This window comes from Prionailurus bengalensis, chromosome E3, assembly GCF_016509475.1.
Source record: "Prionailurus bengalensis isolate Pbe53 chromosome E3, Fcat_Pben_1.1_paternal_pri, whole genome shotgun sequence".
NCBI classification, from domain to species: Eukaryota; Metazoa; Chordata; class Mammalia; order Carnivora; family Felidae; genus Prionailurus; species Prionailurus bengalensis.
In genome coordinates this window covers 1331639-1346749 of record NC_057357.1, presented here as the reverse complement: position 1 = coordinate 1346749, position 15111 = coordinate 1331639, and the positions used below count along the sequence as shown (strand labels likewise).

The following is a 15111-nucleotide window of genomic DNA, read 5'->3' as shown; positions in this document are numbered from 1 at the left end:
CTACCGTTCACCTCGTTTCCCAAGGGGCCGTCTCTAGAACTCGCAAGCGTCATCGCCCCACACCCCACGGGCAGGAACAGAGCAAACTGAGAAAAGACACCATTTATTATGCATCCGAAACATCACGTGCACTTTTAAAAATTTAAACTCTTTATTTAAACATTTCAATAGCATCTTATCAATTTGGTGGCAGCAAAAGCAGCACTACCAAAGACAAGTGTTTTGAAAAGCATTTACAAAAATACCGCGCACAAAGTCCTATCTTGCATCTTTAAAAATAAATATTCAAAATACTTCCACCCAACTCCCAAATTTAGTTTTATATAGGAAATTTTGATTTATAGATTTATCCCGTAATATATGAAACATCTGTATACATTTTATCTGACTTAACTGCATAGGCATTAGTTAGTCCCAATTCTAAGAAGAGTGAAAAAAATGCTACTTTGTGTAGTTTTTATGTATCTGAGGACTGTTGTGCAATATACATAAAACTCTTCAGAAAACCAGTCAGCACCATCATTTTCTTTTTCTGAAAATACAGTATTTATGAGAACACCAAAAGAACGGTCTTAACCAATAAAACTTAAATAATTTTTAAAACATCTGTAACACTTTAAGTGCCTTGCAGATATCTCATTTATAAAGTCTGCTCAGTAAAATAGTCTAAATATTAAATATTAACTATAAACAATGAGTCTCAAGGAATTGAGAACGGCCGGCAGCCATAGTAAGAGGCAAATCCCAGCTAGAGGCGGGAAGAAAGTGCCACTGTGAGAAAAAGTATAACCACAAAATGTAATGGTTTCAAGAATTTGCTACCCTGAACAATCCCCTTGGATAACCGTCAGTGGAGGAAAAATTTTAGACTCGGAAAGACAGGGAGCAGGTTAGTGTTCAACTCTGCAGCAAAATTCAAACCAGACGCGGACGACACCCCCAAGCCTGGGTGTCCCGGCTCCCTCGGACACTGCGCAGACTCGGGGACAGCCCCCGGGGGGGTGAGCCTCCTTGAGACCTGAGAGCTCGACTGATGTGTCCATTTAGATCCAGACCGCCCCCTTTCATGTGAGACCCCCCTTCAGCCCACAGTGAAACAGACTAAGCAGAAAAACACACTGCAGGAATTTCCCCACCTGGTGCGGGATAAAGGGAAAAATCCTACCCTGGAAAAAAGGAGTTCACAACCGAAACTTGGTGACGCGGTTTTTCCCTGAAAGAAACGTGTGCTGGATCGAACACATGAAATCGATCTGCCCCCGAAAGTCCTTGAGAAGGGCCAGTGAAAGGCTAAATATCAAAGCTTCAAACACTTTGACCTTTTAATTTGCTTTGTTCCTGATGTCAAGAAAATACAAGTATCAAGAGCTTCATGTTCAAAAACAAATCCCCAAAACAACACATGTGTCTTTGTGACCCACACATTCAAAGGAATCTCCACAGAGATCGGCTATTGCTGGCAGACCTCGGTGAAACTACGCATTCGACATGCAGTGTTTTCTGTGGACAGAAGAGCAAGCAGGGCGTCCACTCCCAGTGGCAGTCGGTGGCGTTTATTTAGGGGTGACAGTATCCTGTTACTCCATGTGCCCTGGTTCACAAAGGGTTCCAGTGTGTCAGGCTGTCCCAGTATATACAAGATGTACAAGAACTGACAGCGGGATCTTTACTTGATGGGTTCTCCGTGGACTCTGAACCGATAAAGACACGTGTATTCCGGATGGCCCCAGTTAGAGAAAATCCGAAGTTCCACTATTTGGAAAGCTCTCTCGGGTCTTTTCTGGAATCACAAGGTGGGGAGGAAATCACGATTATCCACATGAACACCCCCAGCCTGATCACTTTCCCGACCACGATATTTGAGAGTGAGCGGTCAAGCTGGAGGATTAAGTTCTCAGTATGAACTAAGTCACGCATCCTAGGACACGTAGCTCAGGTAGAAACAGGACTCCTAGCGGGCCCCAGATTTACTTTTGGCTTCCGGCAACGGGACACATGCACGTGAGCCAAATATACGCTAAGAAGGCTCCTCTGGGAAAAGTCAGGAGGCTCAGGGTCACTCGCTCGGGCTGATGCCCACGGACCCCACCGGGCAGCTTTGCCGAGGCCAGCGGGGGGTCCTGCTGAGCCGAGAGCAGGCGGAGTGCGGGTCAGGCCTCGGGAAGCTACGGGCCGGGCCGAGCCGCGCAAGTGCTTACCGGCGCGTGGAACATCTGGAGGGACTCCCCGTCTTGATCATATGTAAACCGTCCCAGGAGCCGTCCTTCCTCCTGGTGTTCGTTTTCTAGTCCCTGAGACCAAAGCCACACAGTCGTTAACAAATGGAAAAACGACACTGCGTTAACGAAGACAGCTCTCCTTCTACACGATCTGGGAAGGTCAAAGCAGGAATAAGGCCTTCTCCAGAAGACCTGGTGAATGCTGGGCATTCCACAACCACACAGCTCACGACAGGCCCCCGAGGGAGGTACTGTCCCTCTCGGACGTGGGCAGGGAAAAGCACAGCTGGAACCGGCAAGCGAGCAAGAGAGGAGGGACCGACCGCAGGCACCCTCCGTGACCGCCCGGCCCGCGCGGCGCTCCACACGCCACAGCGGAGCCCCAGGGCGTCGGATGAGCCCGGGAAAAGGACGGCGGCTCAGCAGGCTGTGAAGCCGCAGGAGGCCGACTGGCACGAGGGCAGACGGGGCGCCAGGAGCTGGCGTGGAACAGGGACGGAGGCTCGGTTTGGGAAGACGAAGCTCCGTGAGGATGGCGCGGCAGCGGCACGGCCTCGTGAACGCGCCGAATCCGGCAAACCGCACGCTTAACGTGGCTAAGGGGTGACTTGGGTTTGTATTTTGGCGCATCAAGGAAGCAGCCAGTGGGAAGTAAGGCGACTGTCAGAGTGGGTCAGAGCGGGGACTTCCGTGCGAAGCGTGGAAGCAGTGACAGAGGACGAGCAGAGGTGGCTACGTGCAGCATCGGGACGCACACTGGGAAGCGTGTCTGTAAGAGGGACGCGTGACAGGCGTTTCTATGTGGAAAAAGCTCAGATGTGCTTAAGGAAACTAAGACTCCCGGAAGATAAATGAATAAAAACAAAATGAACCTACAAAAGAGGAAACATGCGTGTGAAACACAGAAAGGTAGACCAAGTAGGCCGTTTTTACCGGCCAGGCTAGTGGAGGTTAGGACCAGAGGGCTCAGTGAGGTGAAGCACTGGCCAGGGCACACTCACGCCCCCCTTCCGCCCCCCGCCACGAGGTACACGGTGGTGCCACTGTGAGCATCCAGTCTACGGGGGGGGGGGGGGGGGGGGGGGAGGAGGAGGGAGACCGCGGGTACGGCCGCCGACCCCCAACACAGAAGCTGCGGCGACAGCGGGAGAAGTGGAAAGGTACGCGAGCGCCTCGCAACGTGACGGTGTTTCACGTATTTAAAGATGCGTACAAAGCGTTTATCGCCATCACAAAATACAAACTGTGCCGTCTCGGCTGTATCTTTTACAGGGAAAAAAGTGGACAGAGCAGAAAACGCCAGGATATGAACAATGAGTTCTCTGGGTGCTGGGATTCTGGGGGCTCTTTCTCCAACTTTCGTGTTTGGGAGTTTTCTGTAAGTTCAGCAGCGTATAGTTGTCACGCCTGCCTCTATGGCCGAATGGGCAAACGTTCTCTAGACACAGAACTCTCCGGGTCGGAGGGACTGCTCCTGAGGGCAGCACTCCCACAGAGCGGGGGGCAGCGAGCACAGTCCACGCCCGCTGGCCTCCCTGAGATAGACTGGACCATCTCCCTCCGCGCGTAACCGGCTCAGAGCATTGATGGGGGGACAGGGGCCGGTGACACAGACTTGTGTCGACAGCCTTTTCTGGGCTCATCTGAGGGAGGTTCTGGAACTGAAGGGAGGGGAGAGCCGGGACGAGGCTCACTCACATAGACCGCGAAGTCCTTGGGGGCGCTGGTGATGTTGCCCGTGGGCGACAGCGTCTTTGGTATGTGCTCCAGAGTGAAGGTGGTCGGGTAGATCTCCATGGACAGCCTCACCACGAGGTACCCCTGGGAGCCCCTGAATGCCCAGCAGTTGCCTGGATAGATGTCAGGCTAGGGAAAAGGCAAAAACCGAAAACTTAATACACGTGACCCTAGAATGGCACGGGGGCCGGGGTACTAGCTGCCTGCACAGTGAAGACCCCACGAATAATCTCTGGCTCCCCAGCACCTCTACTGACAGCCTACAGGTGGCCAGGGGGCTTGCTGCATGGGCATCACACACTTTCTGCGTGGGCGATACACTGCACTCTTACAATGAAATAAACTAGAGAGAAGCAGCACCACAGAGCTCATGACGGGGAGGACAGTGCAGAAGCGGACCCGCACAGCTCAAACCTGTCGTTGAGGGTCAACTGCAGGTTGAACGAGCCCTGAAGAACGTATCTGACAATCTGAAACTTAACACACAGCAACGACAAGATACTAGTAATACCGATGTAGTAATAAACACACTTCTACACGGTAAACAGCCATCATAAGCAAGATCAAAAGACAAAATGCGGAAAGGCCTTCGCAACTTAAACTCCAGAGGGTGACGATCTCCAGTATGTTAATGAGTTTCATAAAAGTTAAGGTAACCAGCGCCTTAAACGAAAATAGACAAGACAAACTCATTTTTTAAAAGTAAATTTAAATGGTCCTCAAACATACGAAAAGATGCTGCATGCTACGTAATAACAATAGAAATACAAATTCAAACGACAGGTGGTTACCCTTTTTCACCGAAAGGATCAACAATAATGCACGGGTTTGACAGTGTCTGTCGGTGAACCAGGGGCAGCGTCGACTCTAACACACGCCGGTTAGAACGTGCCCCTCCGTAACCTGGCGCTATCCAGCAGAGCCCGTCCTGGCATCTACCCTCTGACCCAGCTACCCTCTGCTGTCCCTAAGATACACTGGCAAAATACAAAATGACACAGGCGTAGGGATATTTTTGTGAGAGAAGCCACCATGCCTGTGACGGGGGGCCTGGTGCATGCACTGTGCTGGCCAGAAAGCACCAAGTGAACGAGGCAGGGTCCCTGGCAGGCAGCTGCTCGTGAGCTGGAGCAGGAGGGGAAGGGACAGACACAGCGACACCTGTGTATTTGCTCACGCCTGTACTCAGTTTTGGTTGATCCCTCGTTCCTGATTTATGTATCCTCTGTACCTGCCCTGTGCAAATGGACTGGGACCTCAAGGGTTAAGCTCTGTGCACGGAGGGTGCCCTCACTGGGAACAGCTTCCCCAGCACCCTGGAGGGTGGCACCATTCAGTGAGCCCTGGCTGTGCCCTCTACAAGAAGGTCTGGGCCTGAGCCCTGGGGGGCTGGGGGACACTCTCTCAGCTGCCCTGCCTTGGTTGTGGAGGTAGGAGCCGGTCCTGTGTCTGCAGGCACCAGTGCCTCACGTGCAGCCTCCCCGTCCAGGTTCCCGTGTGGGTGCTCCTCACAGAGCAGTCCCTTCCTCACGCACGCCTAACACAGAGCGCCACCGATCCAGTCGGCGGAGCGGGCACGACTGCCATGGGCCAGTGTGGTACCGGGGGGACGACAGGAACATCAAGACCTCCGAACTGTTGTGATGGCAAACGGCCCCACCCTGCAGCCGAGGCAGCACCTGCCGGGGTCCCGGGAGCACCCACAAACCGGTGCAGGGGCACGCGGCCGTCCGCCCCGCGCCCGGGGATGCGCACCCGCCATGGGGTCCACCCGCCCGCGGCGATGGGCACCCCGCCCGACACGCGCTCAGGACTGAAGGGAAGCCGGTCCCGCGCACCAGACCACAGCCAGGCTACCAGGACAGCACCCGAGCTCCGAAATGTTAAGTTTACCGATACTTAAATGTTCACGGTAATTCACGAATTCTCTAAGACTGGATGTGTTTCCAAGTGAAAGACAGCTATCCTGTGCACAGTTCCCACAAAAGGAATCGTTTGACCTTTCTTCACAACTGTCATTAACACAAGGCAGCATTTCAGAACTGAAGGGAAACCAACATACAGTTGAAATTCCTCCCCTGAGTCTTCGGGACGGACCGCGTAAAACGGACGCGGAGCAGCAGCGTGTGCTGAGGGCAGCCCGCGGACACCCCAGACAGAGGCAGCCGCAAATGCCGTGTGAGCACGGGCCCCCCAGGCCCCCGGGGCTCAGTCCCGTGGAGGCACCTTCCTCGAGGTGCGACCGTGTCCACCTGCTCTGCCTCTTTAGAGACCGAGAAAGCGCGAGCTTGTCTCACGAGGGAAGGTCCTCGGCCGTGAAGGTGGCCGCAGCGGAGCATCGCCTCTGCGGGGACTGCGGGGACAGACTCGCGGACGAGGGCGCACGAGCACAGCGAGGGGATGGGAGGTATCGGGGTGGTGCCGGGGACTGTGCGCAGACCCCGGGCCGGCCGGCTCACCTGGATCACGACGCGGGGGGACTGGGAGAAGTACCAGAGCGGGATCCCGAAGAGGCTGATCAGTGCGGTCTTGGTCTCATACGTCTCCGAGCAGCGAGTGCTCAGGATGCTTCCACCTGAAAGCAGAGGTCGGAGCTGCCTGGGTGTCTGCACCGGCCGCTGGGAAAGCGGTCACGGGGGGCCCGTCCCCGCCGCAGGGGCTCACGTGCAGGTCGCTGTGTCCACAGGGAACCGTCTACTCTATGATGGGCCCCAGGCTCGCTCACTCTTCTGCCAAGCCTGGCATTCAGAGTCTGCAGCCGCTTCAGGACATAAGGGAAGCCCCCCCTGTCTGCACTACGGCGACTCTCAACGAGCTTTTGTTCCTCTTTCTAAATAAATGACAAATCGACAGGCACCAGAGCTGCCTGACAGGTGCGCAGGTGCGTCTGCTCTCAGAGGGCCTACTGTGGACAGGCCACAGCGATGGGACACGCTCGATCAGCAGCTGCTCAGGGAACGGCGGGGGGGGGGGGGGGGCCGCGTGTGCTACCAGGTCCAGGGGTATCCTTGGAGTAACACAAATATTCTGGAGCTAGACGGCTGCACGACACAGTGACCACGAACCCGCCACATCAGACGCTTTTCAAAGGGTGAAGCTTAGCTTATGTGAATTGTATCTCCATTAAAAAGAAGTGTTAAAAAAAAAAAAAAGAAAAGAAAGGTCCAGTTTGCCCCTCAACAGGAAACAGGGCAGACAGGATGCTGGTGGCAAGGCACATGAGCTGGCGTGGGGAACAACAAATTAAACCGTCATACAAATGCAAATACAAGCTCCCCGAGAAGCTCGTATTCTAAGAAGCCGTGGCTCCCGAGTGTGGCTGTCCATCAAACCCCTCAGGACACCTACAAAGGCGCGCACATGCAGGCACTTCCCCTGACTGTGGGGGGCAGACCTGGGCGCTGGGAACTCAAACAAGAAGAGAAAGTGATTCTGACCTCACTGATCAACAGACTTGAATTTCTGAACCTTTGTATTGTGTCTTTAAACATCCTATTCTCACTGAAAACAAAAAGCGTCCTTAAGTACAGACACTGTAAAAAATACAGTCGACAAATGCCTTGCGTAGTGACAGAACCTTCAGTTCAACCTCATCAAAACTGCCCAAATTCCAAATTAATGACATACAAATCTGTAAGGATTAGTTATGCTTCTAAGAAAACAACGACCCAGCTAAATGGTTAGAAGAGCATTTGATGTCTCAGAATTGCAAATAGTTTCTTCATAAATCACTGAATTTCAAAACGTGTTTATCACGATATTCTAGAACAGTCATTCTCAACAAAATACACACACAGAAGAGTCGACGGCCTTCCTGATTCCCATTCAGCATCAGAAGAACGTGGAGGACTGTGCTCGCAACAGAGGCTCCGGGCCAGCACGCGGCGCCGCTGCAGAGACACAGACGGCCGGCGTCACGGCCGCGGCTGCAGTGGGGCCAGTGGGGACCAGGCTCCTGACCAGGGGCGGTGCTCGGGTTTCCTCAAGGGCTGGGTTAGGGTAAACCGTGTCCCTGCTGCCATGCAGGGCTCCCCGACGCTTGCACTGGCTACCGCGTGGCAAGACCCTCTGTTTCAGGCACCTGGGTGGCGCAGTCGGTTGAGCGTCCCAGGGTGATGGGATTGAGCCCTGTGTCGGGCTCCGTGTGGGTGTGAAGCCTGTTGAAGATTCTCTCTCTCTCCCTCTGCCCCAGACCACACGCGCACACCCTCGCTCTAAAAAAGAAACTCCTAAGAGAAAATGTTGGTCTGCTAACCCTTGGTCTGCAATTCCTACATTTTAAAAACTCAGAAAACTAAGATTTTCTCTTACACACATGGTGGCCAAACCTTCCCCGGACAGACATCATGTCACCTGGAGTCTCGACCTGTCTCATGTGGCATGGACATAGGCCCATTTCTTCACAGAGACGCTCTGTGTTTGATCCAGGCGCTGTCCCGAACGTCCCCGAGGAGGCAGGTGACGGGAAGCGTGCGAACCACTTCACCAAACCACAATCCTCTTAAATTCTTTGTTAATTTTTTAAATTTAATTTCACTTTTTAAAGTAGGCCTCACGAAGCATGAAGCCCAACGCAGGGCTTGAACTCATGACCTGGAGATCAAGAGTCCCACGATCTACCAACAGAGCCCACCGGGCGCCCCACTAAACCGCAATTCTGTTCCTCCAAATACACCCGGGCCCTGAGCCTGGGCACGCGGGCACGCAGCACCTCCCCGACTTAATGGACCACAATTTTCTCCTTGGTGTCTTTGCGGAACCAGAACAGCATCCCCATCGCTCTACGTATTCAGCAGCCGTTTTCACGGACAGGTACCACTGGCTACTTCCTGTCTGTCATCTGTGTCCCCTACAGAGTGGCAGTCCCGTAGGGCCGGGACCCAGAACAGTCCTCACACGCAGCAGGCATTTAAACATCGCTCACTGGACACCTAAACAACACGTGTTCACGTATCGAGTGCTCTCGGAAACCGTTTAAAAACCACTATTCTGGTATCAATTACTGTACTTCATTACTTAAAAAAACACACCTTATAATGCAAAAGATCGTAAATACTTAAGCAATATTTCTGTGGCAGTAAACTCTGATGTAGCTAGAAAAATCTAAAAGCTACTCAAATGCCCTCAAATTGGGACTTTGCTGATGCCCACAGTTACACGGGCTCACGCCCATGGATGTGTGAGCATAAACACCGGCCTTCTGTGGGAGAACCTGACCACACGCTAAATCAAGAGCACCGGGGACTACCTAGTTCTAGCAGGTTTGGGGCCACATGGAATCAGGGCAGGTAGCAGCGGTCGCGTCTGCAAGCCCGCCAGCAGGTGACCACCGTGTTCAGTCTACTCACCACCAGACTCCAGGGCGAAGTCCACCATCCCGGTCTTATCTTGGGAATACAGCTTCAGGGCGTTGTTCACAAGGACACGCGCTTGCTGGATGGAGGCAACGTGCATTAGTGGGGGCCAAACAAGGCTCAGGTGTCGATAGAGAAATGAAGGCCCGATGTCTTACTAGAAAGGCATCTTCAGTTAACTGTAGCAGAATTCACAGGCACGGGGAGTGTCAGCCCTGCGCCAGACCACAGGGCCGCCACGTGGAGGTGGGACGGCACCACCCTTGACCCGGGGCTCACACACAGCCACGACGGTCACTGCTCCAGAGACGAGGCCCCCAGGCAGCGGCTGACCGGCATCGAGAGCAGCCACAGCCCGCTGAGCTGGCACCCTCTCCGCACCCCACACGGCGCCAAGCACCTCTGCGACCACAACCACATCCCTGGGGGACCCTCGTCGGGTAAGACCTCAGGATCTGCCAGCTCGGTAACCAGGTCATCGGTTCCATCACGATACACGCCTCAAACATTTCCCATTGCCTACTTACCGCTTCCGTTATCCCAGAAGCCTCGGCCTCATTCGCAGCAGACGGTGCGGTCTCAGGGCCGGAGACCTGCTGTGTCACAGAAGTGTGGCGGGTGACGCTCTCCAGCACCTGCAGCTCCAAATCCCGCAACAAACCCTGCAAATCACCCTTGCTGACGAGCCGAGAAGAAAGTTTCTGTAGCAGCCATTCCAGAGAACCGCCTTGCTCATCGGAGAACATGAGCTTGATAGTTTCTCTGACTTGGGCGTCCACCTAGTAAAATCATTAGTAAGCAGAACGTGAACTTACTGTTTTAACCAAACCATCTAAAAGCTTCATTTCTGTCACCTTAACACCTCGAAAGGACCACAAACCTTCTCCAAAACCCATAATGTAACTGTGACAACTTTCTCCCTTCACGTTAAACTCGAGGAGCTCTCCAAAAGCGTTGGAATACGTTATAGGAGGGCCGAGGGAAGGGAGGCTCCTCCAACGTGGTCGCCCTGCACGCGCCCCTCAGCAGGCACTCACTGGGGGAGTGACTCATGGGTCAGGTGCACAGAGGAAGGAGCCCCCGCTCTGCAAACTCGGTGCAGTAAGGAAGCAGTCACGTAAACAACATACGTGTGACTTTCCATGTGCCAGAAATGGCCCTGTGCTCTCGCTCTACCCGCCCCGGCTCTGTGACGGATGCGGCACGGACGGATGCACAGGAGAAAGCACAGAGTCCCACAGCAAGGCCGGGAGGCCCACCTGGCCCCTCGCACAGCTCCGCAGCGCTCCGCACTAGGGACACCCTGCTCCTGCGTGAACGGCGGCCCTCGTTCACAGGCCACAGATGTGCCACGGCCTCCAGCCCTGCGAGCCCTCCAGCACTAACCCTGCAAGGCTCCTCACGGCCTCCGTGGTTCCGTCTGCCTGTCGCTCTCATTGCTGCCGGGGGCCCCAAGCGGGCTGCTGCCAGGTTCGGAATATGCATCTGTGTAACTGGCTGACATCCCAAGATCTCCCCGAGGGTGGAGGTACCCAGTCCCACCAGCCACAAGGAAGCCGTCTCCCCGAGTCAGTGCTGGGGAGGTGGGGGTGGGTCTGTCCTCCCTCTCGCGGCCACTTTGAAGGCCGAAGGACAGGTGTTCACTTTTGTCTGCAAACCCGAGAAGTGGAAACGAGTGACCCGCTCACATGCTTTGCCCACGTCCCCACTGTCTTTGCTGTGGCCAATGCCAGGAGCTCTTTGCAGAGCAGAGATGATTTCATCAACTGTATCGCAGACACTTTTTCCTAATCTACTGTCCGACTCTGACTTACGATAGCTTTTGCCATTCAAATGTTTCTTTTTCCATTTTCATGCAGCATAAATGTCTGGATTTCCTCTTTTGCATAAAGAAACTGGGGCCTGAAATATCACCGGGATATGTGGCAACAGGAAGCTAAGCGTCAGAGTGCCGTGCGAATCCACTCTGGTGAAAAGACGTACAAAATGGCCTGCCCCCAAACCAACATTGGCACGTGGCCGTCTGCACACAAAGTGTGGACAGACGCACACCTAGGTGCTAATGTGCTAGAGGAAATTCCAGGAGAGCTGAATAGTAACTATTTTATGTTAAATGTTAAATGCTATCTTAAAGGTTTAAAACTTCAGATGTAGGGTGACTCATGCGGTTAAGCGTCCGACTCTTGACTTCAGCTCAGACTGTGATCTCATTCATGGTTCATGGGATGAAGCCTTGCATCAGGCTCTGCACTGCACAGTATTGACTGTATGGGGCCTGCCCGGGATCCTCTCTGCCCCTCCTCTGCACGCTCTCTCAAAGTAAATCAATACGTACATAAGTAAATAACTTAAGATATAATAAAAATTCTAAAGAAAGTTGAAGTTCATGAACATAAAAGTTCAACTATAGTGTTTTATTTTCTATGATAAAACATTTTACAACTTGCCTTTCCATGTATCGTGCTGACTTCCTCACAACTGGTTTTCAAATGCTGCCACCTGGACAATTCTGATCTCAGATGACCCAGCTCCAGTTCCAGCTGCTTAACCATGGAAAGGAGGTGCGGCTCTTCCTCAAGCCCGCTGGGAAATCGGGAGGAGGAAGGAAGTCAGGCGTCCCCAGTCGCACACGCTTAAAGTAAACGCGTGCGATAAACACGTGGAGGGACCCACACCCCACAGACAAGTCAATACTGTAAACACAGCGACCTGTCCCACCTTAACATGGAAACTTAGAAGTTTCAAGTCAAATCCCACAGAGACCTTCTTCCACAGCAGTGCACGCATGAACACACAAACGTGCCCTGGTGTTCAGGTAAGATGTCTAACACATGCTACTTACTCCCAGAGGCTGTCAGGAGCAGGAGAAAGCTCTCAAAACTACTTAGTACTTAAAACCCACATCTCTAAAAGAAATAAATAGGGGCGCCTGGGTGGCTCAGTTAAGGGTCAGACTTCAGCTCAGGTCATGATCTCGCGGTCCGTGAGTTCGAGCCCCACGTTGGGCTCTGAGCTGTCAGCACAGCTTCGGATTCTGTGTCTCCCTCCCCCTCTGCCCCTGCCCCGCTCGCCATCAGGCACTCTCTCTCCCTCAAAAATAAACAGACGTTAAAAGAATAATAAATAAATAAATAAATAAATAAATAAATAATAAAAATAAAACCTGTATGTATCTCCTCAAAACTATAAAAAAGACATCTAAAATCAGACAAATTTATCAACAACCATTACAATGTTAAACATGAAATTTTCATGCTAATGGAACAGGTAACTGAACTGAAAAACGTACAGCTTCAGAGTTTGTCTTAGTAATTCCTATTTTTATGTAGAAATTGTACATTATGACGCAAAATATTGTGATATTGTATTTGCTTAGAGGCAGCTGTGGTTGGTAAGCCACCAACACTACATGTCTCCAGGCAGGAGAGTCCGGGAAAACCATTTTAGCATCCACATATAGGCATAGCAACAAACCTTGTGGAAACACAGGCTCTGAAATGGAATTAAGATGTGCTGTTAACACTCATATCCATCCTGACGGAAGGATATATGGGGTCTAAAATAGTGATACGGGATCTAAGAGCCAGAGACAGGAAGGTGCAAAGTTAGAACTCATCGTCTGGTCCCCCACGTGGAGCCACAGGAGTGACAGGAGGGACAGAAGGGCACAGGTGTCATGTCACAAACACAAATGGGGGGGGGGTTGCACAGGGCCCACATGGATAAAATTGGAGGGTGTGGAAAACGATGTGCAGCTTCGAGCGTATCAAGGGAAGGGAATGGCGTACTTCCAGAAGAATCCGGGGGAGCCGATAAAGGTGCCAGAGAAAAGGCCGGGGCAGTGAGGACCCCAACAGCATGCCCCCAGAAACTGCTTGGGGACAGGGCTGTTTAGGCGGCCAAAACACAGCCCAGAGGTGTGGCACAGCGCCCCCGTCCTGTGTGTGAGAAGGCCCCTTACAAAAGGGCGGTCCTGGACGGCCAGGGGCGGCCCGCAGGAGAAGCTGCTGAGGCGGTGCGCGTCCAGGCCCAGAAGCCCACCTCCTACCGGTGCCCCGCAGGGAGCCTCTCTGTCGTCAGTGCCGCCAAGGGTCGCCCACCAAGATGCCGTGGGACTGTGTTCACCCACAAAGCCCAGTAACTAGAGGTGCACACGGGGTCCTGCCAATGACCGCTCTGTCCCACACAACAAGGAAACACAGAAGACAAAATCTTAATTTATTCAAAATTATCCTACCTAGCTGTTCTCAGCTTGGTCTGTTCTAATTCCTTCTGGATGGCCTAAAAGTGAGAGAAAGAAATCTGTTTATATACAAGAGTTACATACTAGCATTTTATAGATCAGACACTCAATTAACCATGTGTTTCCATATGAAACTACACATATTTATCTGTGAGTTTTCCCTTTAGTTCAAAGCCCAGACCTGCCTGCTAGCTGGCAGGGGAGGGATGTTTTATTTTTCAAAGAAAACTATTAGCACACACACAATGTGTATTCAGAGAGCGGTGCCCGTCACATGGGACAGCCTGATGGATTTTCCAAACAAGCAGCTCCCGTAACCAGCACCCGGGACAAGGAGTGGAACACTGCCACCACCTCTGGCAAGTCTTTTCTGAACGTGGCAGGATAAGGAAATGACAAACACGCACACAAAGATGTGATGATGAACAGGGTCCGTTCAGAGACGCGGGAGCTAACGAGACCACAGGGAGTCGAGAACTGCGCCTCTTCAAACTGTAACCGAACGGAGGGGGGCGTCCTCCCGGCACAGAGCGAAGCGAAGGCCGTCCCTGCCCTCTCGCTTCCTTCTCCGGCTGCCCACCTCTCCTCAGTGCCACAGACACCCTGGTCAGCGGGTGACCTGAGCTCGCCTGGGTCCCCTGGGCAGGAACACGGCAGCTGCCCCAAAGACCCCCAGGGCTGCACCACGGCTCACGCTGGGTCCGAAGGTGCCCGCTGACCCTGAATCTGAGCGCCCCATGGTGTTGCTGGCTCAGATCACTGCAAACATCCTGGCCTCCCTCCTCTGCCTTCACCAACACCTGATAATAACAGCTCTTCCACCAGAAAATTAATCTGGTCAGTCAGACACAGTCACTCTGGGGGAGGCTGTGGGACATCGAGAAGAAAGAGGGGCCCTGGAACCTGGAGAGCCGGCCACAGCTCGGTCCCCCCGCTGCCACCTGAGCTCAGGGCCCCCTCAGACACCTCGGAGTCCGTGAGGCAGACACGCTAACGCGATGAAAGGGAGCTACCAGGGGTGGGAGGCAACAGTGAGAAAGATTTTTCCGTTTTACAAAGGACAACAGCAAGCCCCCTAAAAGAGGCACTTTAAAGGCTGAGGAGCGGGACAACCGGGGCCGACCCCGATGTCCTCTCACTGCTGGGGCCACAAGTGAAAGGTCGAGAATGCAAACCTCGGATTTTTCTGTCAGCTTTCCAAGAACGTCCTCTAGGTTTGAGATTCGCGATTCGTGCTCCTGGCGGAAGGTCACGGAGTCAGTCTGGGAAAGGATTGGAAAGGAACAGGAGTGAGCACATGGTAGAGGGGCGTTAACAAGCAGCCAAGACCTGGCAGTCGCTTCTGTACAGAACCCCAAACACTCGAGGGTGCCCGGTCACGGCCTGGCATCCTGGGGTCCCTCAGGGTCCTCACCCCACCCCGAACCCCGGAGCTCAACACAGTCCCACTTCTCCAGATGCGAGCGAACGTGTGGACGCCTTGCGACTCTCAGGGGACACTGCACGGACAGCCCCTGCCGTGTGAGCCGCTCCCAGTGTGCGACACACAGCCAGGCGC

At 53.2% G+C, this 15111-nt stretch overlaps 1 protein-coding gene across 16 annotated transcripts in view; it reads right to left on the bottom strand.

Moving 5' to 3' along the window:
• Nucleotides 1–129: 129 nt before the first annotated feature.
• Nucleotides 130–15111, bottom strand: part of SUN1 (Sad1 and UNC84 domain containing 1) — a 53386-nt gene continuing 38404 nt past the window's right edge. For all 16 annotated transcript variants that reach the window (XM_043559492.1, XM_043559493.1, XM_043559497.1 and 13 more), the window contains 9 exons: nt 14729–14815; nt 13548–13591; nt 11758–11893; nt 9838–10089; nt 9305–9389; nt 6416–6531; nt 3918–4085; nt 2199–2291; nt 130–1780 (listed from right to left, as the gene is read on the bottom strand). In XM_043559492.1, the coding sequence (XP_043415427.1) occupies nt 1667–1780; nt 2199–2291; nt 3918–4085; nt 6416–6531; nt 9305–9389; nt 9838–10089; nt 11758–11893; nt 13548–13591; nt 14729–14815 (1095 nt within the window). In that variant the 3' untranslated portion in view covers nt 130–1666. The remainder of the gene's footprint in view (nt 1781–2198; nt 2292–3917; nt 4086–6415; nt 6532–9304; nt 9390–9837; nt 10090–11757; nt 11894–13547; nt 13592–14728; nt 14816–15111) is intronic.